Source organism: Schistocerca piceifrons, chromosome 4 (assembly GCF_021461385.2).
Source record: "Schistocerca piceifrons isolate TAMUIC-IGC-003096 chromosome 4, iqSchPice1.1, whole genome shotgun sequence".
Classification (NCBI taxonomy): Eukaryota; Metazoa; Arthropoda; class Insecta; order Orthoptera; family Acrididae; genus Schistocerca; species Schistocerca piceifrons.
The window spans coordinates 574,511,398-574,539,031 of NC_060141.1; the positions used below are offsets into that span (position 1 = coordinate 574,511,398).

Sequence of the window (27,634 nt, forward strand, 5' to 3'; positions counted from 1 at the left end):
AAAACTGCTGCATCAGAAATGCCTCTTTGGTGCCCTTACCTTTCCTAAAGCCAAAGTGATCAACATTTACTACATCCTCCATTTTCTCTTCCATTCTTCTGTATATTATCCTTGTTAGCAACTTGGATGCATTAACTGTTAAACTGATTGTGCGATAATTCTCGTACTTCTCAGCTCTTGGAGTTTTCGGAATTGTGTGGATGATATTTTTTTGAAAGTCAGATGGCATGTCACCAGACTCATACATTCTACACACTGTGATGAGCTGTTTTGTTACCACTTGCCCCAATGATTTTAAAAATTCTGACGGGATGTTATCTACCTCTTCTGCTTTATTTGATTGTAAGTCCTCCAAAGCTCTTAAATTCTGTTTCTAATACTGTACCCCCTATCTCTTCTAAATTGACTCCTGTTTCTTCTTCTATCACATCAGACAAATCTCCCTCATAGAGGCCTTCAATGTACTCTTTTCACGTATCTGCCCTCTCCTCTGCATTTAACAGTGGAATTCCTGTTGCGCTCTTTATGCTACCACTCTTGCTTTTAGTGTCACCGAAGGTTGTTTTGACTTTCCTTTATGCGCTGAGTCAGTTCTTCAGACAATCATTTCTTTTCCAATTTCTTCACTTTTTCAATTTCTTCACATTTTTCACGCAGCCATTTCATCTTAGCTTTCCTGCACTTCCTATTTTTTTATTCTTCAGGAACTTCTATTTCTGTATTCTTGAATTTCCTTGAACATTTTTGTACTTCCTTCTTATCACTTATATCCTTTCACTCTGAATTTTAAACCTACTTCTGCGCCTTTCTTTTATTTCCGTCATTGCTTCTTCGATGGTAGGGGTGAAAGGCTGCATCCCTGTCTTGCAGCCTTTTTAGTCGGAACACTTCTTGGTCTCGTATTCTTATTGTATCTCTTGGTTCTTGTAGATAATATTACTCATCTTTCTCTATAGCTTCTAGTTTTCTTATAATCTTGCACCATTTTATATTATCAAAGGCTTTTTGTACCTTGACAAATCTTACGAAGTTATTTTGATATTTCTTAAATCTAGCTTTTGTTATCAGGTGCAGTGTTAACAGTGCCTTTCAGGTGGCTTTACATTTCCCATAGTGTAACTGGTTGCCATCTAACATTATAAAAGTTTCTCAGTTTTCTTTTCCCATTCATCAGTATATTATACTTGTTAACACTGAGATGCATGAGCTGTTGTGCTGATTGTACAGTAATTCGTACTCTTTGCTGCACTTGTCTTTGGGATAAGAGTAGTAGATATAGTTGGAAAAGGCGTGGGGGGGGGGCTGAAAGAATTCCAGCTGGGTCACAGGACTGTCAGACAGAGATTCCATAATCAGGTAGTGGATTGTAAGGCATACCCAGAAGCAATTAATGGACTTGGATCCCTATGTAGTAATGATGAAGAATAGACTGGAGTTTAACCCTTTCATGGGCTGTGGGGGATATGCCTACCAGTAACTATTTCTGTACTTTGTTTATGGGATTATGTTGTACCACTTCTGTATCTTCTGGCACCTAGTGGTAGTACACTGCACTAGCTATATTGTGTTTATTGTGAAATATAGCTTTTAGGGCCATGAGACACTTTGTTTCTAAGTAGGAAATGTATGCCAAAATTAGAAATCACAAAAGTGCTGTGGGAGATAAACAAACCACCATATTTTTCATGTTAATTCACAGAAATAGAATTATCAAAAAATAAAATAGTCACAATTGATCACAATTATAATATGACAAAAAAAATTAACTACTTTGAGCCACCACAAAAAATGTGCCTGTGAAAGCATTAAGAGAATTGTCCATAAGAATCACACTAGAAAGAGATGGAATACTTAAATACTGAGGAATGACATGCTTGAAATTCTGTAAGACTGTAGATACTGTGGTAATGAATACCAAAGTGGGCAGTACAGTTGAAGAGGAATGGACATCCCTAAAAACGGCAATCACAGACGCTATACAGATAAATATAGATAAAAGGAAGGTGAAACTCTGGGTAACAGAAGTAGTACTGTAAATTGGGGCTATATTGCTCCTATGGGGGTTACTTTGCTACAGAAATGAAAAAGTTTCAAAGCCCTCTAGAGGATAAATCAACTAAAACCAAAAGCTTCAGCTTTAAATCGTAGATTACATCAGTCTCCCTTCCGGTACTTTCTGGGTCTGCCATCTTGTGTTTAGTTGTTGAGTGTTTTTATTACTGAAAGGGTAAGTATATGACCATTTGTTGTAGAATGTAATGCTGAATTAAAATTTACGCCACCTGACAATGCAGTTGCGTTTGTTTTTCTCTTATTCAGAAACAAATAAATGAGGTTACATTTTCAACAATTATGGGGGCTACTTTGCACCCATCATAAAATGGAGCAGAGTAACCCCTCTTATTTCTACAAAATGTATTTTAGTTATATTTCTATATTATTTCTCATAGATATGGTTTGTGACTATAAAAGAGAACCAGGAGCAAGTCGACATATTGATTAATCACCCCAACATATGGAACAATGCCTGGAAAGTATCAGAAATTGCACATTTTCCCCATAGAAAGGCTGCTGATCGCTTAAAAGATCCCAAGGCGCATGATTTTAAACAAACTGAAACAAAAACACCAAAATACCACAGAAATAAAGCCTGTTTTTAATGTAGATGAGGAGAATGTGTTTGCATCGTATATAGAAATTATGATTGATTATGGCTTTCCCTTAAATTCTGCTGGTCTGTGTTATGTAGGAAAATCTTATCTGGATAGAACTGGGCATACTGTGAAAGCATTTTCCAACAATATACCAGGGAAAGATTGGACAAAAGGTTGCCTTCAATGACATCCTCAGTTGACTGAAAGATATGCCACCAACATCAAATGCAGCAGGGCAGCTATTGATGAAACCATGTTGTGTAAATACGTTGAAAATCTGTCCAGTGTATCAAGAGATGTAACACTATCACATATCTGGAATCTAAATGAGAAAAATCTCTCAGACGATCCTGGTAAAAGCTGAGTTATCTGTCACTGAGGTGCAAAATACCCAGAAAGGATTTGTAACTTCTATAATTCTAATTGCTCCATTGTAATGTGTGGCAGTGCACCAGGGGAGCTTTTGCCACCTTATGTCGTCAACAAGTCTGGGCAACTGTGGGACACATGGACAGACACAGGGCCAAAGGGTAGGTACAATCTTTCTAGTTCAGGATGTTTTGACACAGTGACCTACAGTTATCGGTTTGAGACCATACTGCTACCCAAGCTGAAGAAAAAAGGTCGTGATTGCTGACAATCTCTCTACACATTTGAACATCCTAATTTTCCAGATATTTAGAGAAAATGACATTTATTTCGTGTTTCTCCACCAGACTCAACTCATCTCACTCAAACCTGTAGACGTTGCCTTCTTTCATCCCATGCAAGTTGCATACAGCAGGTACTGTGTGAGTGGAGACAAACAGGAATGAAGTGTGCTGTTCTTCCTAAACATCAGTTTCCCACTCTGCTGGAAAGGGCTCTTGATGTGATGCAGCCAAATGTAAAAAGTAGAGTTCAAAGTGGCGTTAGGAAGTGTGCGATATTTCCCTGCTATGTTGAACCATTGTTTGAATGCCTTGGACACAGAGGTGCAACAAGATGGTCTGAGTAACTCATTTCTGCTCATTCTTCAAAGAAAGGAAACACACAACATTCTGGGGATAGAGGTCACATGAAAGATTCCAATCTCATCTGGAAAAAGTCTCTCTCATGGAACCAGTACCAGTAGTAGAATGGTGGAGAATGTGGGTGTTGCGGCAGAAACCACTTCACAAACACCTAGTGGACAACCAGGAAAACATAAAAGAAAGCAAATTTGGCATTCTAAGAGAAGTGAAGATCACTATACACAAGACTCTTCTTATGAAGAATCCTGGGAGTCTTACAGGAAGAGATGTCTTCAGGAAGTAGAGCACGAAGAAGAGGAGGAAAACTTACAGTACTCTCAAGGACCACAAATTAAACCAGTAAAGAGAGAAGTTGGTGCTTTTGTGATCTTTCGTTATGAGGTTCATTTGTATCCAGGTGTTACTCAAATCTTTAATGAGACGGGGCGAGAATAAGTGCTATGACTAAGTCAAAAAATAATGGGAATGGCCATCAAAACCAGATGAACTCTTTTTATGAATGGAAGGATATTGTAGGAGGCATAGAACTACCAAACATGGTGAATAAAAGGGGCTTTTTCCAAATTCCTGAACTGAGTGGTGTTGAATGACAATGCTGAATTGTGTGCTAATTAGGTTATGGTACCTAGACTATATAAAATTGTTGCATTTTTGGTGAATATGGTGTATCCAAGAAAATCTAATATTTACTTTTTATAGGAATAATTTTGAAAAATAAATATTTTATTTTTATATGTGGATTTTTTCTGTTTAATAAATTTTAAAATTGAACTTTACTATGTGTCAGACGTTGCTCTATACAATTTTTGCCATTGGAATTACACTGATTTTGAAAGTGGAGCAACGTAACCCACCCATATGGAAAACTTCGCTCCACTTTTAAAAATTGAGTAACTCATTATAGAATGAAAATCCAAAGACCTCTTCACTCAGACATTATTACTTTGTGCTGTAGGTAACTGCTTAGAAATTATCAAATTTATTTGTTGACTTTCAACTTAGGTATTTTCAAACATTGGTACAATGTGTCTAAAATATTGGAGCAAAGTAGCCCTGCTATACGATACTTAAATTGATCAACGAAAGAAGAAAGTTTTTGAATAAAATTTATTTCACTTTACGGATTTCACCCTGTTAAGGGGACCACACCATGGTTCAGGTCGAAAAAAGAAATCAGTTTTCGGTTTTCATCATATTTCGATAGATTAAGGTTTTGTTTAAGTACTCTGAAAAGGATTTTGCTGAAAAAAAAATTTTTTTTGACCATTTAAAGAGCATTTTCCTATCACATGTGTTTATGTGCCATGCCCACTTTCGTGCATATATTTTAGATTTTTTTTTAACTCCTGCGTGTGTTGGCTATCCTTGGAATGCAACGGTCGATATTCTTTTGTTTCTGCTGTTTGTAAGCAACACACTTTGAAACACACGGTTAGTTTTATTCAAGTGTGATTGCGAGTAGTTGTTATACTTACGTTTACAGTGCTTGTTTACCTGTGTTTTGTTGTGTTTATTGAAGATTACAAAACGAAACGTAAATGCATTTTCAAGAAACGACAATTTAGAGGAAACAAGTTTAGAAAGCTTTCTGTAAAAGAGGTTATGTCACCTGGCAACTATGTTTCTAGTTGTAATTCTTCAACAAGTGCTTCGTCAAAGAAGTTCTCACTATTTCAAGATAGTTACAATGAATTTACTGTAAGTGACAAGGGATGCAGTAACATTATAATAAATTTGAGAATGTTATCAGATGTAATTTTTAAATTTGTACAATGCAGACAGTGTGGTGAGTCACAGAGTGAGAAAATTTCTGAGAGTGCCAGTGGGAGAAAAGGCCTAGCAATTGCTTTGGATTTAATTTGCACTAAATGCTGAGCTGTGATTTAATTTATGAGTTGTTCAAAACGAGATGCAAGTGGCCCGTACGAAATCAATACTAGATTAGTTTATGCCTTACGATCCATTGGCAAGGGCATGGCTGCAGGGAAAACATTTTGTTTAGTTGTGAACTTACATCAACCACCAAATAAATTTGAAAAATTGACTGCAATATTAGAGAAAGCTGTATTTGAGGTCAGTGAGGAAATCATGAAACTGGCTGCTAGGGAAGCCATGGAAGAAAATGATGGATGTTCGGATATTGCAGTTGCACTTGATAGAAGTTGGCAGAAAAGAGGACATACTTCTCTGAATGGAGTAGTGACTGCCATGAGTCTAGACACCGGTAAAGTGTTAGATGTGGAGATAATGTCTAAGTATTGAAAATTTTGTAAAGTTAATGAACATAAAGAACACAACAGTGTGGCTAATTTTAGAGGAACAAGTGGTGGTATGGAAGTTCATGGCGTTCAACACTGACTCGTTCCACGTCCTTGTGTATTCAACACAGTTGACCTATGGAACATGAAATAAATCAAATCAAAATCAAATCAAACAAATATTTCATCGCTCCGTAGAAACAAGAGGCGTATGGTACACCAATATTTGGGCGATGGTGACAGTAAGGCATACAACAATGAGGTGAACTCTGCCATTATTACTAAAATAGAATGTGTAGGCCATGTTCAAAAACATTTGGAAAACAAGACTGAGAAAACTAACTGTTGATATGAGAGGAAAAAAATTAGGAGATGGAAAATTGTTTACCAGACAGGGTTGGTTAACTAAAACTGAAATAGAAAACTTGCAGGTATACTATGTGCAGGCAATTAGGAGAAATAAAGTAAGTCTGGAGGCAATGAAGAGAGATGTTTGGGCCATATTCTTCCATAAGTCCTCTACTAATGACTAAGTCATGTCATGGATTGTGTCCATCAGGAGAAAATTCGTGGTGCAAATACGATAGGGCTCAGGCAACTGGAGAATCTTATTTTCACAAGCATTCTCTTCCTGCTGCTGTTATTACAGCAATTAAAGCTATTTTCAGAGACTTGGCTCATCCTGACCTTCTAAGGAAATGTCTGCACGGGCAGACACAGAACCCAAATGAATGTTTCAACAGCATGATTTGGAACCGCTTTCCTAAAACTGCATTTGTAGGCATGCATATCCTAAAACTATATTTGTAGGCATGCATACAATGAAACTAGGAGTTCATGATGCTGTTATTACATTCAATTGTGGTAATATTGGAAAGTGTTGGGTACTGAAAAGGCTGGGAATTAATCCTGGTGAAAATATGATCACTGCAACATTGCGATAAAATGAGGATAGCCGATGCAGACAGGTCTGCATCTAATACGGCCAAGAAAGCAAGACAAACATCCAGGAAGGTGAAAAAGAAGCTGGAAGACCTGCTAGAGGCCAAAGAAGGGCCATCATATGCAGCAGGACAGTTTTAATTAACTGTAAGTAACAAATTTCAAAAGTTTTTTCTTTAAAGTCAATTTCCCGCAAACTAAAATTTTCAGTACATATGCCCCATTATATCAGAAACTATCATAGATAAATGAATGAAATTTTCAGAGACTCTGCATAACATAAAAAGCCACCTCTGTTACTACATTAAATTTAAAAAAGTATTTCTTAAAAACTATAAAATGGATAAAGTAGATTTTAGTACAGTTGACTCTATTAGCATCATGTAACATACAGTAAAAATATTAAGGTCCTGCATCAAATAGTTTTTTCAGAAATGGGTCAAAAACTTGCCTAAATTAACATGGGTTAGATAGGCACGGTGTGGTCCCATTAGTCATCTTCAGAAGCTTAATATTGGTTTAGCAAATGTTAATACCTTCTTGAGCATAATGCCACGACACGTCGAAAAATGTACGTATTGTACGTGATACTTCTTAACGAAGATTGATAATTTACAGTAAATGAATCAGTTACGTACGTAGTCAAGTTGTTGTAGTGGTACAAATTGCTAAAAATAATGTACACATAAAATTAAATTCAGTAGTCTATGATTCTTGCTACAACATGACTACACAAAGTATTGTTTAGTAGCTGCGACAGCAACGCACAGATGTAAAACACTACTGGTGTGGAATTATCCAACTACCAGTTCAGAGCTTGGGAGACTAGATCCCAAGTCTTAAAGTACAGAGAGTACATATTAGCTGAACTGATCTCCTCTCAGTTGTGAGTGCATGTGATGCTTGAAAATACTTTGATTGCCAATGCTTTGAAATGCATTGTGTTGATACCTTCCACACATAATTTGCAAACAATATTTACTGTTATAAGGTTTTAAAAAATTGTACTCTTCTTATTCTTTAAAACTGTTTCGTTTCAGTGATGAATAAAATTATCTTTTTCTCAATTTCCTGAAATGTATTTTTAATTTCAGACCTGAAATGACAGCAAGCTTAGAAGGGAAGTATAAAGCTGGAGCAGGCATACTAGATTTGCATTGGGAATCACCACATACCCTCTTATCTGCAGGATATGATACTCACGTCCGTTTGTGGGATCTTCGGTAATTTATCTATTTAAGTTGTTTCTCAAATACAGTACTTGTTTCTGTAATGTAGTATGTATACAGTCATTTTCAAACAGGATTACTGATAAGCTTGACAGAATGTGGTGCCTTGCAGTCAAAATGTAACTTCTATCCACTCACAATCACGGAATTATGAAGTACATGTGGCAAATAAGTAGCTACTATGTTATGCTCCTAAACTAAGGAAAGCAAAGCAGTCATTGAACCAAAACTGTGATCTAAATATTTTTTTTGTTTCTTCCACATATATTCTGCATAAAATAAAGTTTACTCATTGTCCATGTAATGTAGCAGTCATTAATAGATTAGGCTGTCCTGAACTAGTGGTACAAGCTCTGTAATGCTTTTCCCATTGTGAAATGGGATAGTACACATTATCTGAAGAGTCTAACACAATCATTTTACCCTTTGCCTTTGTTCTTGCCTGCATATGCAGAAAAATAATATGAAATTTTGGTGTTCACCTAGATATGGCACTTAATTACATTCAAACTAGTATTGGTGTGACTTGCACCATCATCACTGGACTTTTATCCTGAAAGCCACATGAAATATAAAGAGATAAACAGTGAAATTAAGTTCATTTTGATTCTGACATGATTAGTTCCTTACTGATGAACGTAAAGACATTTTCTTCTCTTCCACTTAAATGTCACAAAAGTACTCCGTTGATGTATTTCCTCACACAGCATTTCATCTGCAACATTAGTACTTGTTATTTCAGTGTATTGTTGATGTTAAATAACTTTTATAATACAATCCTGTGAATTTGTGGCAGTGGTTGGATGTTTAAGGTAGCTTGTAGAGAGTTTTGTTTAGGTTACTCATTTTGTTTTATTTGGTGGTTGTTCTGAAACAGTCGTCATTATGTGCAAATTTGCGGCTAATTGTCAGACTTGCTTGTGTTTTAAATCAGTGGTGGCCTGCTGATGCAACTCTTTGCAAATTAGACCAGTTTGGGTGGTGATACATGTGCAAACAGAGTAGGAATGTGCGTGTTTGGTTCATTCAGATCTGTCAGTTGTGTTTCATATCTAAAGATGATCACTATTACATGAGCTTAAGGCTCACTTAAACACCCTACCAATGTTAAAAGTTCACAGCTTTGTATTATTAAAGTTATTTAATGTCAAAAGTAAACAGCCTTAACAGTAGGCATGCACATTGCAAATAACATGCTGTGTGAGGAAACAGAGTGTATAAAATTTTTATAACACCTAAAGTAAGAAAGTACTGCAATAGTACTATAATAGTACTATTTCACTTTTATGACAGTTTTGGAAATGAACTAATTTCTCTGTGCACTTCTCTATATTTCAGGTGTCTTCATGTATTTTTCAAAATTGCTTAAATAATCATTGAACACTTGCCAAATACTAGTTGGGTATAACAAACACTGTTTGCGTTGTGGCAGACATGTAAGTCCCATACTGTATCTCATTCTGCAGCTCGTAAGGGCAGTAGCCACACTTGACAATCTGTCCTAATTGACAACCAGCATGGAATGAAAGAGCAATTTTATGAGTAACCACTTGCTTTTTACAAAGACCTGATTCTGCAAACAGTTGGTGAGTAATATTATTTTAGAAGGTGCACAGAAGGATAGCAAGTTAACTATGTATTGTTGCCAATGGGAGGTGGATTCAACCAGCACAAAGAAAGTTTCGTGTTATCTAATGAGGCAACAAGCACTGACATGTGTGTGCCAGAATAAACTGCAGCGCGCGCACACACGCGCACACTCTGGCTTGCTAGTCAGAATAAATGATACATTGTTTGTCCTCCTTGGCACAATAGGTGCCCAGTGTACCACACTGTGTGATTGTTACTCATATATTGTGGTAGATGAGAAAGTTCTGCATGTTAACCATATGGAAAGATACTTTCCTCAGTGCATCTTATCAGATGCCAAAAACTGGTTTCGATATCTCAAACTGCTTAGGAGACGCTGTGGATGTCATGAATATCTGTGGATGTCATGAATATTTCATTCTTGCTGTATTGTCAGTGTACGCCAGCAGAAAGGAACTTGTTATATGCAGTCCATTATCTCGGGCTTGTAGGTAGTAGAAGTAGATGTCTTCCCAAATTTAAAGAAAAATTCAGTATGTTAGCTGCATTTAATCTGCAGCTTTGTGTTACCTAACATACCTGAAAAGTAAAGTCATGGTGACTCCTGTTTTTCATTGCAACCTATTCAAATGACATGCAGTTTATTATTTAATTACATATTATGTATCTCAATAACTGTGACCATTAACGGAATAATAGGCAGTTCATTGTGAAGCTGACGAACAATGCTATAACATGCAAAAGACTCAATTGTTTTCACTGAATTGTTTCCTTAAATCATGATTGAGAGCGTGCAGAACCACCAGAGTGTGCATGATGACCTACTCATTCACACTGCTGCGTTGTGACTAGCAGGCTAACCTGCATTCTCCCTGTGCTTCTGTGGGTACTTAAAACTGCACTGGCCATCATGACTTATTTTTGATCCCACACTTAACAGGGGGGGAGAGAGTTTATAATATCTGAGTAGATGGTTGTGTGCCCATATTTCCATTTGTGCTGTTAGCATTACAAAGTACTGTTAATTTCCAGAATATACTTACCTGTTAATCAACCCCCACCCCCTACACACACACACACACACACACACACACACACACACACACACACACACACACACACACGTACCTGACAGGTAATGAAGTGCAAATGTAGTCATGGTTACTTGTATGTGATTGTGTGTGGCCTCTTTAACAATTAAAAATGTTATTCTCTTTCATCTCATCTTGCGAAGGCTTTTAGTCTGGAAACACCCTGTATTTGGGAAATTTATGCATCATTATTGTTGTCGTCGTTGTTGTTGTTCTGGTCTTCAGTCCTGAGACTGGTTTGATGCAGCTCTCCATGCTACTCTATCCTGTGCAAGCTTCTTCATCTCCCAGTACTTACTGCACCCTACATCCTTCTGAATCTGCTTAGTGTATTCATCTCTTGGTCTCCCTCTACGATTTTTACCCTCCACGCTGCCCTCTAATACTAAATTTGTGATCCCTTGATACCTCAGAACATGTCCTACCAACTGGTCCCTTCTTCTAGTCAAGTTGTGCCACAAACTCCTCTTCTTCCCAATTCTATTCAATACCTCCTCATTAGTTATGTGATCTACCCATCTAATCTTCAGCATTCTTCTGTAGTACCACATTTCAAAAGCTTCTATTCTGTTCTTGCCCAAACTATTTATCGTCCATGTTTCACTTCCATACATGGCTACACTCCATACAAATACTTTCAGAAATGACTTCCTGACACTTAAATCTATACTCGATGTTAACAAATTTCTCTTCTTAAGAAACGCTTTCCTTGGCATTGCCAGTCTACATTTTATATCCTCTCTACTTCGACCATCATCAGTTATTTTGCTCACCAAATAGCAAAACTCCTTTACTACTTTAAGTGTCTCATTTCCTAATCTAATTCCCTCAGCATCACCCGATTTAATTCGACTACATTCCATTCTCCTCGTTTTGCTTTTGTTGATGTTCAACTGCTCTTCCAAGTCCTTTGCTGTATCTGATAGAATTACAATGTCATCTAGGAACCTCAAAGTTTTTATTTCTTCTCCATGGATTTTAATACCTACTCCGAATGTTTCTTTTGTTTCCTTCACTACTTGCTCAATATACAGATTGAATAACATTGGGGAGAAGCTACAACCCTGTCTCACTCCCTTCCCAACCACTGCTTCCCTTTCATGCCCCTCGACTCTTATAACTGCCATCTGGTTTCTGTACAAATTGTAAATAGCCTTTCGCTCCCTGCAGTTTACCCCTGCCACCTTCAGAATTTGAAAGAGAGTATTCCAGTCAACATTGTCAATAGCTTTCTCTAAGTCTACAAATGCTAGAAACATAGGTTTGCCTTTTCTTAATCTTTCTTCTAAGATAAGTCACAAGGTCAGTATTGCCTCACGCGTTCCAACACTTCCCAACATTTCTATGGAATCCAAACTGATCTTCCCCGAGGTCGGGTTCTACTAGTTTTTCCATTCGTCTGTAAAGAATTCGCGTTAGTATTATGCAGCTGTGACTTATTAAACTGATAGTTCGGTAATTTTCACATCTGTCAACACCTGCTTTCTTTGGAATTGTAATTATTATATTCTTCTTGAAGTCTGAGGGTATTTCGCCTGTCTCATACATCTTGCTCACCAGATGGTAGAGTTTTGTCAGGACTGGCTCTCCCAAGGCCGTCAGTAGTTCCAATGGAATGTTGTCTACTCCCGGGGCCTTGTTTCGATTCAGATCTTTCAGTGCTCTGTCAAACTCTTCATGCAGTATCGTATCTCCCATTTCATCTTCATCTTCATCTACATCCTTTTCCATTTCGATAATATTGTCCTCAAACATCGCCCTTGTATAGACCCTCTATATACTCCTTCCACCTTTCTGCTTTCCCTTCTTTGCTTAGAACTTGGTTTCCATCTGAGCTCTTGATATTCGTACAAGTGGCTCTCTTTTCTCCAAAGGTCTCTCTAATTTTCCTGTAGACAGTATCTAGCTTACCCCTAGTGAGATAAGCCTCTACATCCTTACATCATAATAACATTATTATGTCATCATCATCATCATCATCATTATTATTATTATTATTATTATTATTATTATTTTGGGCTGTGAAGTAATGTGAAGGTTAGAAAGCTAAACTTCTTTTATGGGCAAACTCAGTCAAATGTGTGATTACGATAAATTTGAAAGATATATTTTTGATACTGAGACTTCATTCAGATAAACGAAAATAAAGGTGTAGGTTGTGAAACTTAAGTCACAATATTTTGTGTTGTATAGCAAAGTATTTGGGATTCTTATTTTACTTGTTATTTGATTTAACCCTTCAACTGCAGACAATTTTCAGATTTTTCTGTATAAAATCATGGACGACTGTTGGACTTCTTGCTACATCAGCTCAGGGTAAAACCTCGAGCTTCGTCAGTTTCTACCATGGTCTTCGTTAGGAGCTTCTGATGAAAGCATTGGTGTAAATCGTCGGAAGCTCAAGGTTGTACTCTGAATTGATGTGGCAAGGAGTCTGGGATGAGGCAGCTTTGGTTGTGGCTGTACTTCTCTCCAAATTGTGTTACCTGTGCTGAGATGGCTTTCTGGCCGATATGAAGTACGTATCATCTGATTTTTCGAAAACTGTTAGAAGAAGAAAATTTATTTTTGCACATCTTACAGTCTGATATCTTTACTTGATACAAATCTGAATTTCATTGTTATTTGTCATACTTACTGTGCTGCATCAAATCAAGTAAAACATTGCACAAAATTTTGAGTTTGCTGAGGTAAACATGCATTGCGTAAACTTTGCACACATTTGATTTTAGCTCATACGTTGCAGTGAATGAATTGTTGTTAAGATATCAAAATTTTATTTAAAATTGAGAACAGAACCACATGTCCCATTTCGTTCTTGAGTTATTGTATTTTGTAGCAGAAGGACAATTGTGTGTAATAACATTTTCACGTATTTGTGCATCATGTATCATGTGTTGATAACAATCGTCACATTGTATTAATGATTCAGATATCGAAACGAGGTTTTTTGCTAGTGACATCTTGCAGTGAGGCACATATGTTGCTTGATAAATATGCGAAATTTTTTGTATTCACTGAGATGGGGGTAACTTGGCCAGGGCAGTGAGAGGTTGGTGGCTCATGATGTATTTGGGCATCCATAGCACTTCAGGAAAACACCAACGGCATGTTTATACATGTCTACAACACCAGGGGGGCGGCATAGCAGTATGTGTATACACGTCCCTAGCAGTGAAAGGGTTAAGAGAATGTTACAAAAAGACCAAAAACTGAATTTAGAAGTGATTTTGTAATTGATGTTTAACGCACATGATGCAGGAAACATGAAAATTAGTTTCAACATTATAACCACTGGAGAAACTTGCTGATAATTTTTCTGAGTGTTTGAAGTGCCATGGACTGTTTGAATAGTGATCATTGTTGCGTTGTTGTGGCTTCCTTCGATATGGCAGCAGAAACGTGTGCCGACAGTGATGCGCCCAGTGAAAACACTGGACACAGGCGTGTCAAGACATCATCTTTTTAGGCGATTCCCATGTTTGAATGCTCTGAGAATGATTGTTACCAGATTGCATTAATCATTGTCATTGTGAAGCAATATTACATATAAAAGCCCACAAGAATGGTTATAAAATTCCTAGTGCAAGAAAGTATATGTGTAAGTGTGCACATGAGACTTGAGAATGTGTAAAATGACTCCTGATGTTCCAGAGCAATGAAAAAAGATTCGACAAGACAAAAGTGACTTCCAATGTACAAATAGTCTCGAAATCATATCTGATGTGTCCCGCAGACACGTACAGAAAGAGTTGAATGCACATGTGTGTCACCTACAACTGGAGAGTTAACAAACCTGTGATGGTGTGAGCTACCACTTGCAGTCTTCGCTACATGCATATTAGGGAAAGTCTTTTGGGAGTGCTCTGCGAACTGGCAGTTACTTTTGAAGTCTCAAAACAGTGTACACTCAAGGTTTTTCAACCCTTTGATAGCTACAGATGTGCTCTCTGCATTCTGTGCTGAGTGCGGTGGAGCAGTACACAACAATCAAAGGGTTAAACTTGTGATAAGCAGTTATTGTGGGTCCCCCCCCTCCTCTGCAGGAAGCTTAGGAAGGCATACATGTGCAGATCATTCTGTGATTGTAGTCACAATTTCTTCAAGTGTTGTGTCGGTATGTCCACACACACACACACACACACACACACACACACACACACACACACACACACACACACACACCGTTAAATCATTCATCGTGAGAGTTTTAGCTGAATTACTGCCATTTTTTTCAGTGGGTAGAAATGTACTGGTATGTTCAGTCATCAGCTGAGATGTTGAATATCAATTTCCATATAATAATATCTATTTATACTCCAATTAAAATTACATAAAAGGAGACAAATAGAAAGATGGAGTGCAGTGGTGGTATAGAGAACTGTTTAGTGCTGGAATGGGAACAGGGTAGGGCCTAGATGGGTAAGGACAATGAGTAACGAAGGCTGAGGCCAAGAGTGTTACGAGAAAGTAGAATATATTCCAGGGGGAGTCTCTACCTACACAATTCTGAAAAGCTTGTGTTGGTGGGAAGGATCCATAAGCACTGGCTGTGAAGTAGTCATTGAAATGAAGTGTGTTGTGTTGGGCAGCAGCAGCAGGATGGTCCAGTTGTTTATTGGCCACATTTTGTCAGTGGTTGCAGCTTAGCTTGTAGATCACATGGCTGGTTCCCCCCTAGGGGGCTCGCCACTCTTTGGCGGGTTTGTGCTTGGCTACCACGGGGCCCCAGATCCCAGCCTTTGCAGCATTTTTTCCCTTCCATGCTGCATGTCTATCCTTTTTATATTCTTTTACACCTCCCTTGGGGAACATGTCTAGGATTTTATTGGTAATGTTCAGCATTGTCTGTCGCTTATGTAAGAACAGTCTCACCTTTGATCTCTCTTCCTTTCTTTGTCGCCATTCTCCTCTCATTCCTCCGCTTTGGCGTTTTTCTTCTTCCTCCCTGTGCACTCCTGAAGGCTGGCTCACACGTCTAATGCATAACACGTGACTGGGTAACGTGTAATTCCCAGTCCCAGGTCAACAGGTAGGGTTCGTACTTACTCCCTGGTACAGGCCAGGCCCAGGGAGGGGTGATTGCCTGAGCTGCAACCTTCCCAAATTGCTGACTGGTCCTTCAGTCAGGTGTTCAGCAGGCTGCTCGACAACCGAGGCCGAAATCCAGTCTTACCTCTCGGAACAGGGTGTCATTGCTGTCCATCATGTAATGAAAGAGGTAGATTCCTCCTTAGTGCCCACCCGCACTCTTTTCCTCACCTTTCATAGAGTGGTGCTGCTGTCAAAGATCAATGCAGGCTATGAAATTATCACAGTCCGGCTGTACATTCCGAACCCGATGCACTGCTACCAGTGTCATCGTTTAAACCACACTTGACATCTTGTCGACACCCAGTCAAATGTGTAACCTGTGGTGGGGAGGGCATACAAGGGTGATTGTCCACTTCCTTCTCCCCACTGTATCAACTGCAATGGTGGCCAGGCCGCCTCCTCTCGGAATTGTCCCATGTATCTTGATGAGCGGACTGTCCAAGAGATCCGGATAAAGGAAAAAGTGCCTTACCCAGTAGCTCGCAAGCTACTGGCTAGTCGCAAAACCTGTGTTCTCCCGTTGGCACCTCTAGTTCTGTTCTTGTTGCGCCTTGCTCCATGATGGACGGGACCATGCAAACATGCAAACTGAGCTTTGAGGTTGTGAAATCGCCCAGTGTCAAGGTAGCATCACCATCCCCCCATCCAGCTGTGCAACTAACTCCTGCCTCAAGGGGGCGAAGCCACCAGCTAGACAACCTACAACAGGAGGAGTACTCCCATGTAGACTTCCTCCGTCCCTCCAGCCAAACAACACCCAAGTCTTCCTCTAACTGGAAAGACTTGAAGTCCACCAAAGGCAAACAGTCTTCTGCTTCGCCAGCTCGAAGATCCTCTTTGACGGTGTCGCCAGGTGGTATCTTAGCCCGGCCTGCCTCTGTATCGTTGGTGTGCACCAACGGTTTTTCAGCGTTGGAATACACGAACCGACCGTACAAGCAAGCTGATGCTTCTGTGGAGCCCATGGAGCAGGATTCTCCTGCTTCTGTGTCCCGTAGTAGCGACTTCACATGGGCTGTCATTCGGCAGCCACCGAGTTTAGACACCCCTACATCTTTTCTTCATCATGACTGTCCTCCAGTAGAAAGTTCACGGCCTTCGGTCCCAGAAAGAGGATTTACGGCTGCTTTTAGCATCACAGCATCTCCTTGTACTCTGCCTTCAGGAAACGAAATTGCGTCCTCAGGAACACTTGGAGCTTTCACATTGCTTACCGATTTGTTTTGACCTTTCCCCTGAGGTTGGCATTCCATCTCATGGGGGCATCATGCTGCTCATAGTCAACCCATCTCCCTGACTACACATCTTCAGGCTGTTGCAGTTCGCCTTTTCCTTCCCTACCTGACTTCTTCTCTCCGTACCATTTATGTCCCTCAGTCATTCAATGTCACCAGAGCAGACTTCCTTCAGCTTATTGGGCAGCTACCTCCCCCATTTTTTCTATTTGGTGACTTTAATGTGCATCATCCCCTTTGGGATTCTCTCAGGATCTGTCAGAGATGTGCCCTCTTGGCTGACCTTCTTAACCAAGTTAACCTCTTCTGCCTTAACACTGAAACACCTACTTTCCTCTCGGACTCATTACACACCTATTCCAATTTGGACCTATCCTTCTGCAGTGCCCAGCTTTCCCATTGTCTTGAGTGGTCTGTTCTTCCTGCCACCTATTCGAGTGACCGTTTCCCATGTGCTATCCGTGTGCTGACTCCTACCCCATCCACGTGCATGCCCAAATGGCAGCTTACTAAGGCTGACTGGCAGCTTTACTCTTCCCTGGCGACCTTTTAGAACAAGATTTCCCCAGTTGTGATGCCCGGGTGGAAAATCTCACAAATGTTATCCTTACTGCTGCAGAACGCCCTATTTCTCGCACTTCCTCTTTACCATGTCGTGTTCTAACATTCTGATGACTTACAGTGTGAGTGTGGATGTGGGTTATATCGGCTTATTCCCCCAAACCACCTTTCACTTCTTTATGAGATGACTTACTTGGAATTTGCAACCACTCTTCTTTGATGAATAGCTGATTGCTGGAAATCCTCTTGACTTCTTCCCGGTCGCATAACGCTAGGTGCAGAAATTTTTAGACTTTTTAGACCCTTTTTCTACTTATGAAATAAGTAGACGTACAAACTTTACTTTTCATCAACTAACGTATTTGACCTCCATACACAATAAAAATCTCACTTTCCACTTGAATACGTAACTTCCTGCCAGTCTCTCGTACAGTCTGATGTTAGAAACAAGTTGAGTTACAGTTAAAGTTGGCTTGGATACTATGACCTTTCTTAACATGAATTGTAAAATGAGTCTTGCCTCTAACAAGGTTGCGTCAAGTGTCTACAAGAGTTCTTTTTCAACTGTTCTTGTTTTAATAATAATAGTCAATGACACAATAAGCACAGAGCTGCGTATAAACTCCATGGTTCTTTCTTACACACTCACTAAAACGTCTGTGGATTGCCTGACAGGTACTTGTCGGTGCCGTCTGACAGTCACGTCTACTTTCTTCCGCGACTGATTTTAAACCTGCACACACAAACATGTGACGCGCAGTAGGTAGGATTCTACCATCCCACACTCATATCCAGAATATCGTGTGTTCGAGACTGTAGAAGGCTGAGTGGTCCTAGAATTTACACAGAAATTCTTAAATCACTACAGTTTCCCAGTCGCTTGGTGGACTGAGGCATGTCGCGGTGCAATTTGCAAACGGAGATGTGCTCTCCACGTTTTTAATCATCAACCAGACTGCATTCATTATAAACAGATGCGTGCAAAGTGTTGGTTGCGTTTTTCGTGATAGCAAAATAGCTAGCTGGATTTCATTCACTAGTTCTTTTAATAGTTCCACCTCTTCCTCTGTCGTGTGGGCTAACCTCCGACGGCTCTCTGGGATCAAGATCCATTCCCCAATTTCCTGCCTGACAGTAGCAGACAATGTTATTGTGGACCCTATTGCCAATTCAAACTCCTTGGGCCACCGTTATGCGGAAGTTTCGAGCTCTTCCCACTATCGCCCTGCCTTCCTCTATCAGAAACGAGTGGAGGCGGCTCGGGTGATACCCTTCTTTTCTCCGAATCATGAATGCTACAATGCCGCCTATACTATGAGGAGGCCGTCATGCTCTTAGTTCATCCTGATCCTCTGCCCCAGAGCCAGACACCATCCACATTTCTCTTGCTGGCAAGAGCACTTTCTGCTTAACACGTAAAACTGCATCTGGGCAGATGGCACATAACCCGGGCGCTGATGTGAAGCCACCGTCATACCCATACCTAAGCCCGGTAAGGACAAAAACCTTCCTTCTGGCTACCATCCTATCTCTCTTACCAGCTGCATTTGGAAGGTGATAGAATGTATGATTCATGCCCAGCTGGTATGGTGGCTCAAGTCTCGCAATTTACTGACGAATGCGCATTGTGGATTTAGAGTGCGGCCTTCAGCAGTTGGCCATCTTCTTACTTTGTCCACCCATGTCATGAATGGTTTTCTATGGAAATCCTAGATTGTGACTGTTTTTCGATTTGGAGAAGGCCTACGACACCTGCTGGAGAACTGGTATCCTCCGTACTCTTTACACGTTGGGCTTCCATAGCTGCCTGCCCTGTTTCCTACAGGCACTTTTAAAAGATTGAGTTTTCAAGATGCATGTGGATTCTGCCTTGTTGGACACCTTTGACCTGGAAAACAGTGTGGCTCAGGGTTCCGTCATGAGTGTCATCTTCTTTGCTAGTGCCATTAACCCAATAATGGCCTGTCTCCTGCCTGGCATCACCTGCTCACTTTTTGTTGACGATTTTGCCATCTATTGCAGTTCTCCACCGACCTGTCTCACTGAACAGCGTCTTCAGTGATGCCTTGATTGTCTTTACTCCTGGAGCGTCGACAATGGCTTTCACTTTTCCACTGACAAAACTGTCAGTATGAATTCCTGGCAATGCATCTTTACATCTTGGGCCTGTTGCCCCTATGTTCGTTGAAACTACAAAATTCCTGGGGCTCATGCTCGATAGGAAACACTCTTGGTCCTCCCATGTGTCTTACCTGTCTGCCCGCTGTACATAGTTCCTCATTGTCCTAAGTGCCCTGAATGGTACTTCCTGAGGTGCCGATCAAACCACCCTCCTCCATTTGTACTGGTTCCTTGTCTGTTCAAAACTCGACTATGGGTGCTTCGTTTATGCATCTGCACGCCCAGCCCTCTTAAGTCTCTCAATACTATCTACTATCATGGCATCCTTTGGCCATGGGCGCCTTTTACACTAGCTCATGGTGCCTTTTACACAAGCCCGGTGTAGAGGCTGTATGCTGTGCCTGCTGAACTACCATTGTCCTATTGCCGTGATGTTCTCCTCAGCAGGTATGCATGCTGTTTGTCTGCTATGCATGGCTACCAATCCTATGCCTCCTTCGATGATTCCTTTGGTCGTCAGTACAGGATGCGTCCCTCTTCTCTGTTACCTCCTGGAGCCCACTTTCGACACTTGATACAGCGGCTTAACTTCATACTACACACCAGTGGGTGTGAACCCTTCACCACCTTGGCTTCGTGAAGTGGCCCATGTTAACCTTGGCCTTCATTCACTTCCTAAGGACACTACTCCAGCCTTGGTCTATCGCCTTCAGTTTCACGACCGTTGCATGCAACTTCGCAATAGTACCTGTGTATACACAGATGGCTCTCTGACTGACCTTGGGATTGGGTGTGCCTTCGTCATTGGCACCCATATCTTTCTATGTCTGTTTCCGATGCACTGTTCAGTATTTACAGCCGAGCTCCCTGCCTTGTATCAGGCCATGGAGTACATCCAGCAGCACAGCCTTTTCAATGTGTCCCCTGCTCAGACACACTCAGTGCCCTTCAAAGTCTGTGTGTACTGTACACCACCCATCCCTTAGTGCAGCGTGTCCAGGAAAACTGTGACTTGCTCACTCTTGGTGGAGCCAGTGTGATGTTTCTGTGGATACCTTGTCATGTTGGTCTGCCAGGAAATGAAGCTGCTGACTCTGCTGCCAAGGCTGCCGTCCTTGTACATCAGCCCGCAAGTACATATATTCCCTACGATGATCTCTGTGTCGCCTTTTTAGCCATTGTCATTTGCTAAGTGGCGTTACCCCACCACCTTGTACACATTGTGCCCAAGTTTTAACTGTCGGCCTCTTCCTAATGGAATGCCCGTTTTTTTAACCATTTACATTCCCCCTTGGGTTTGCCATCAATTTATCGACCGTTTTAGCAAATGACATGCAGGCTGTAGACCGTATTTTACTTTTTATCCACCAAAGCAATATGGCGAAGGCCATTTAATTTTTAGTTTTGGACCTCTGTTTCTGTGTGGTGTCTTTTTTAGCCTTTTTCCCATGCGCCTGTTCTTAGCTGTCTTCTATTGTGTAAACTGGGACTGACGTATAGTCGTTTTTTAACACCTATCTGTCTTCGTGTTCTCTAGTTTTGACTTGGGCGCATATGACCCAAGTTGTTTTTGCGCCATAAAGTAAAACAAAACAAAACAAAACAAAACCAACATGCTTGGTTTCACAGGTAACACTGTTTTTGTTGGAATAGGTGGTGATTGTGACTGGACTGGAGTAGGTGGTGGTGGTGGTGGTGGTGGTAAGATTGTGAACCTGTTATTCTTTTTAGTATTTTTGTGAAGAAACTAAAATGTTTTCCAAAAGTATTAACTTCAGCAGTAGGTATGATTTTTGTGTTATTTGCACAAAAATATTTTTATAGTGGCACAATAGAATGTGCAAAAATTTGTTTGGCAGCCCTACCCTGCCCTGTCCTATCCTCCCCTTGTGGCCTGACCTCCTTGGTCCCCTCCTAATACCTGCACCACCTGGAAAGGCTTATGCCCATAGAACATGCAATACAGCAAGCACATGGAATTCGAGAAATAGCTGTGATTGCTTGATGCCCTGTCATTACCACCCAGACTCACTGAAACACCAATCACAAAGTAAACTGAATCTAAGTGTAGCATCTGTTAACATAATTTCAAACAGTACATCCTCTTTTTTGTGGGGTAGAGCATGTGGTATCTATGGACTGCCAACCTTCTTATTTGTGAGACCCCATATCCAGTCTAAAAAGAACCCAATGATACTTTTCTATCCTTCTCATACATTGCTGAGATTTGACAGATAGGTTTTAATTGTAAGAAGACTGGCCATTACTTACCTTCAGGAAGAAAATTTGAGTACTGACGATAAAACACATACAAAAGCGCAAAAAACCTGTCCTAGTTTTGGAACGATCTACTTACTTGGGGTTAAAAAGGGTTATATTGGAAGGAGGATAGAAATAAGGGAGAGGTCACTCCAACACAAGAATGATAGGGACCCATATGTTGAGGACAAGGGGAATCAGAGATGAAAGGCAGATATCAGAGATAGCCTAAGGAGAATAAGGCCTACAGTTTGAAGTTATGTTAAAAAGGTACTAGAGAAGTTTATTCTGTTGAAACTAATGTTCAGAATCGTAATTGATGGTTAAAGATGACTGTAAAAAATTTTCTTACTGAAGAAATGGCAGTCATTCATTGAAAACTTCTAAGGTTGATGCACATTGGTGAAAAGATCTCTGATGTCTTCCCCTTCATTTTTCTCTCCTGATCCTCACAACAAGTGAGTTCTTCTCATTCTGGGGTCGGAGTGTCTGCACTATATCTATTGTCAGTATGGTAGTTTGCTTATGTGATGTTAAGTAAGAGATTTAGTATTGATAGTTAAAATTGTTGCAAAGAGACATCTACTTCAGTGTTGGTAAAGCACCACTTCAGTGTTGGTAAAGTACCACTTCAGTGTTGGTAAAGCACCACTTCAAAAAAGGTACTGCTTTTCGTTAGTTGAAATGTTAGTCTATTATTTACTTTATAGTGCACGCATATTAGTTAAATAAAATGTGACTACTTTTGGGTGCACTGTCTAAAAGTCTTGTTTGTCCACAGTACAGGGAGTAATGTTGCTTCATGGATGGACCCATTTGATGCAGCAGTTTATTGTCTTGCTACAGACAATTTGTATACTATACTATGTGGTACTGCATTACACGGAAGAGTGCAGTTGTGGGACAAACGACACAAGCAGAGCAAGCAGGTAATTTTTTATAATAATTTTGTCCTCCCACTGCCCCCCTGAACCATAGCTGTGACTGATGTTTGTGCTAGTTTATAGTCAGATGGCTTGGATGATAGGAGGATTGATTGCTTGAAAATGGGGCTGTGACTCAGAAATTAGTAGGAAGAATGAAAGAGAAATAAAATAAAAACAGTGTTACCATGGAACATTTATTTCAAAACAAATTATCAGATATAGACTGCCTAAAAAAAAATTGTCCCTGATGAGTAATGGATATTGTGAAAACCGTGGTCTTGTTGACGTGTGTGTGTGTGTGTGTGTGTGTGTGTGTGTGTGTGTGTGTGTGTGTGTGTGTGGGGCTGGCTGGCTGAGTGAAAGATGTTGCCTTAGTATGGGTGTAACAACAGAGGGATGCCTGTGGAAAGGCCAGAAAAGCCTATGGTGTCAGAAGAGAGGCAGCAGGCTTCTCAGTAGCTGCAAGGGTAACAGTCTGAATGACAGACCGAGATGGCTACGTAATATTAACCAGCATGGCCATGTTATGTTGGTACTGTGAACAGCTGAAAACGGGGAGAAACTAAAACTGTTATTTTTACCAAGGGAATGCAGTGTTCTACTGTATGAAGTAATAATGAGGGTATTCTCTCAGATTAAATATTCTATGGGTAAAATAGTCCCCATTGCTAATCTCCAGGCAGGATCTACTCTGGAGATTGTCATCAGGAGAAACAAAACACAAAGCCAAGGCCACCACAGTAATACAAGATTTTTATGTCTGTTGGTTCCATAGCTGATCATGAGATTGAAAGAATGTAAGATGATACAAAAGAAATGATTCAGTACTTTAAGGGAGGTTAAAACTTAATTGCGATGGTGGTATGGAATTCAATAATAGTGAAAGAAGGAGGAGGAAAAATAGCAGGAGAACATTTAGGGGTTAAGGAATGAAACGGAAAACTGGCTGTACGATTTTGCACAGAGTAAGGTTTTGCAAACACTTCGTGTAAGAATCATGAGAAGTTTCATTTGTATAAGAGACCTCGACACACCGGAAGATATAAGATTATATAATGGTAAGGCAAATTTTGAAACCAGCTTTTAAACTGCCAAACACCTCAGGGGCAGATGTTTAAAAACGAAGAAATTGCAGAAAGATGGAAAATCAAGGAGGTGGGATCTGGATAAGTTGAATTGCTAATTTCTAAATGGGGATAACTCTTTAGAAATACACTCCTGGAAATTGAAATAAGAACACCGTGAATTCATTGTCCCAGGAAGGGGAAACTTTATTGACACATTCCTGGGGTTAGAGATATCACATGATCACACTGACAGAACCACAGGCACATAGACACAGGCAACAGAGCATGCACAATGTCGGCACTAGTACAGTGTATATCCACCTTTCGCAGCAATGCAGGCTGCTATTCTCCCATGGAGACGATCATAGAGATGCTGGATGTAGTCCTGTGGAACGGCTTGCCATGCCATTTCCACCTGGCACCTCAGTTGGACCAGCGTTCGTGCTGGACGTGCAGACCGCGTGAGACGACGCTTCATCCAGTCCCAAACATGCTCAATGGGGGACAGATCCGGAGATCTTGCTGGCCAGGGTAGTTGACTTACACCTTCTAGAGCACGTTGGGTGGCACGGGATACATGCGGACGTGCATTGTCCTGTTGGAACAGCAAGTTCCCTTGCCGGTCTAGGAATGGTAGAACGATGGGTTCGATGACGGTTTGGATGTACCGTGCACTATTCAGTGTCCCCTCGACGATCACCAGTGGTGTACGGCCAGTGTAGGAGATCGCTCCCCACACCATGATGCTGGGTGTTGGCCCTGTGTGCCTCGGTCGTATGCAGTCCTGATTGTGGCGCTCACCTGCACGGCGCCAAACACGCATACGACCATCATTGGCACCAAGGCAGAAGCGACTCTCATCGCTGAAGACGACACGTCTCCATTCGTCCCTCCATTCACGCCTGTCGCGACACCACTGGAGGCGGGCTGCACGATGTTGGGGCGTGAGCGGAAGACGGCCTAACGGTGTGCGGGACCGTAGCCCAGCTTCATGGAGACGGTTGCGAATGGTCCTCGCCGATACCCCAGGAGCAACAGTGTCCCTAATTTGCTGGGAAGTGGCGGTGCGGTCCCCTACGGCACTGCGTAGGATCCTACGGTCTTGGCGTGCATCCGTCCGGTCCCAGGTCGACGGGCACGTGCACCTTCCGCCGACCACTGGCGACAACATCGATGTACTGTGGAGACCTCACGCCCCACGTGTTGAGCAATTCGGCGGTACGTCCACCCGGCCTCCCGCATGCCCACTATACGCCCTCGCTCAAAGTCCGTCAACTGCACATATGGTTCACGTCCACGCTGTCGCGGCATGCTACCAGTGTTAAAGACTGCGATGGAGCTCCGTATGCCACGGCAAACTGGCTGACACTGACGGCGTCGGTGCACAAATGCTGCGCAGCTAGTGCCATTTGACGGCCAACACCGCGGTTCCTGGTGTGTCCGCTGTGCCGTGCGTGTGATAATTGCTTGTACAGCCCTCTCGCAGTGTCCGGAGCAAGTATGGTGGGTCTGACACACCGGTGTCAATGTGTTCTTTTTTCCATTTCCAGGAGTGTAGAAACTGCAGTTTGTCATGTTTGGTTTATTGGGACAAAGGTGCGTTGATTGGAACTAAAATGGGATGCAGTCATTGCCTTGCCAGTTGTAGAGGGGGTTGAAATCTGCAGTTGTTTATGATAGGGGACAATAGGGGAACAACCAAGAAGTTTGTGTCTTGTCTTGAAAAGAAAGTTGCGAATGTGCAACTGAGTGTTTATTCCAGATCAGTATAAGCCGTTTATCACTGAGTCAAATCATCTTGGTTTATGGTCTATGCATCAAAAAGAAGCAAAATTGTGGATTTTAAAACAGGCTAGAGTTTTTTTTTTAATACAGAAAGGTCGTCATATCAGTTGAAACAATGGGAAAAGAGATTAGAAAAAAGGGTAAAGTATCATCTGTTCCATAGCAGTTTCTGTACTAGGAGTGCAGTTCAGAAAAGAAAGGGCAAGTACTTTGCTAAGTCCTATATTGGAGGATTCAGATTCCATACCTTTATACCAGTAAAAGCCAGGACATATTTTACCAATAATAACATCGCACTCTTCAGAAACAAGACAAAGAAAGATGATATTGAGAAGCTACTGAAGTATTACAGATGCACAGTGTAAAGTCTCATTTCAGCTGAAGATGTGGGGGCCTACCTCAGAAGTTGATGCAGTTGACTGAACATGTTTTGTATTCATTTTTGTGTGTATGTATGATAATTTTCTGAACACTAATAGTGCACTCTGGACAGATGTATTTACTTTATATTATATTAAATGTGCTCAAAATAGGTCATTTATTAATTATATACATTACTGGCCATTAAAATTGCTACACCAAGAAGAAATGCAGATGATAAACGGGTATTCATTGGACAGATATATTATACTAGAACTGACACGTGACTATATTTTCACGCAATTTGGGTGCATAGACCCTTAGAAATCAGTACCCAGAACAACCATCTCTGACCGTAAAAACGGCCTTCATATGCCTGGGCATAGAGTCAAACAGAGCTTGGATGGCGTGTACAGGTACAGCTGCCCATGCAGCTTCAACACGATACCACAGTTCATCAAGAGTAGTGACTGGCGTATTTTGATGAGCCAGTTACTCAGCCATCATTGATCAGACGTTTTCAATTGGTAAGAGATCTGGAGAATGTGCTGGCCAGGGCAGCAGTCGAACATTTTCTGTATCCAGAAAGGCCCATAGAGGACCTGCAACATGCGATCGTCCATTATCGTGCTGAAATGTAGGGTTTCGCAGGGATCGAATGAAGGGTAGAGCCATGGGTCGTAACACATCTGAAATGTAACGTCCACTGTTCAAAGTGCCATCAATGCGAACAAGAGATGTCAGAAACATGTAACCAAAGGCACCCCATACCATGACGCCGGGTGATACACCAGTATTGCGATGACGAATACACGCTTCCAGTGTGCGTTCACCGCGATGTCGCCAAACACACATGCGATCATCAGAACCTGGATTCATCCGAAAAAAAAAATGATATTTGCCATTCGTGCACCCAGGTTCGTTGTTGAGTAAAACATCGCAGGCGCTCCTGTCTGTGATGCAGCATCAAGGGTAACCGCAGGCATGGTCTCCGAACTGATAGTCCATGCTGCTGCAAACGTCATCGAACTGTTCGTGCAGATGGTTGTTGTCTTGCAAATGTCCCCATCTGTTGACTCAGGGATTGAGACGTGGCTGCACGATCCGTTACAGCCATGCGGATAATATGCTTGTCATCTCGACTGCTAGTGATACGAGGCCGTTGGGATCCAGCACGGCGTTCCCTATTACCCTCCTGAACCCACCGATTCCATATTCTGCTAACAGTCATTGGATCTCGACCAACGCGAGCAGCAATGTCGCGATATGATAAACCGCAATCGCTATAGGCTACAATCCGACCTTTATCAAAGTCGGAAACGTGATGGTACGCATTTCTCCTCCTTACGCGAGGCATCACAACAATGTTTCACCAGGCAACGCCGGTCAACTGCTGTTTGTGTATGAGAAGTCGGTTGGAAACTTTCCTTGTGTCAGCACATTGTAGGT

The 27,634-nt window shown here is 41.2% G+C and overlaps 1 protein-coding gene across 2 annotated transcripts in view; it reads left to right on the forward strand.

The window, feature by feature from the left end:
* LOC124794975 (F-box/WD repeat-containing protein 4-like) overlaps positions 1-27,634 on the forward strand; it is a 100,567-nt gene that overhangs the window by 53,056 nt on the left and 19,877 nt on the right. For both annotated transcript variants that reach the window (XM_047258707.1, XM_047258708.1), the window contains 2 exons: positions 7,962-8,090; positions 22,829-22,976. In XM_047258707.1, the coding sequence (XP_047114663.1) occupies positions 7,962-8,090; positions 22,829-22,976 (277 nt within the window). The remainder of the gene's footprint in view (positions 1-7,961; positions 8,091-22,828; positions 22,977-27,634) is intronic.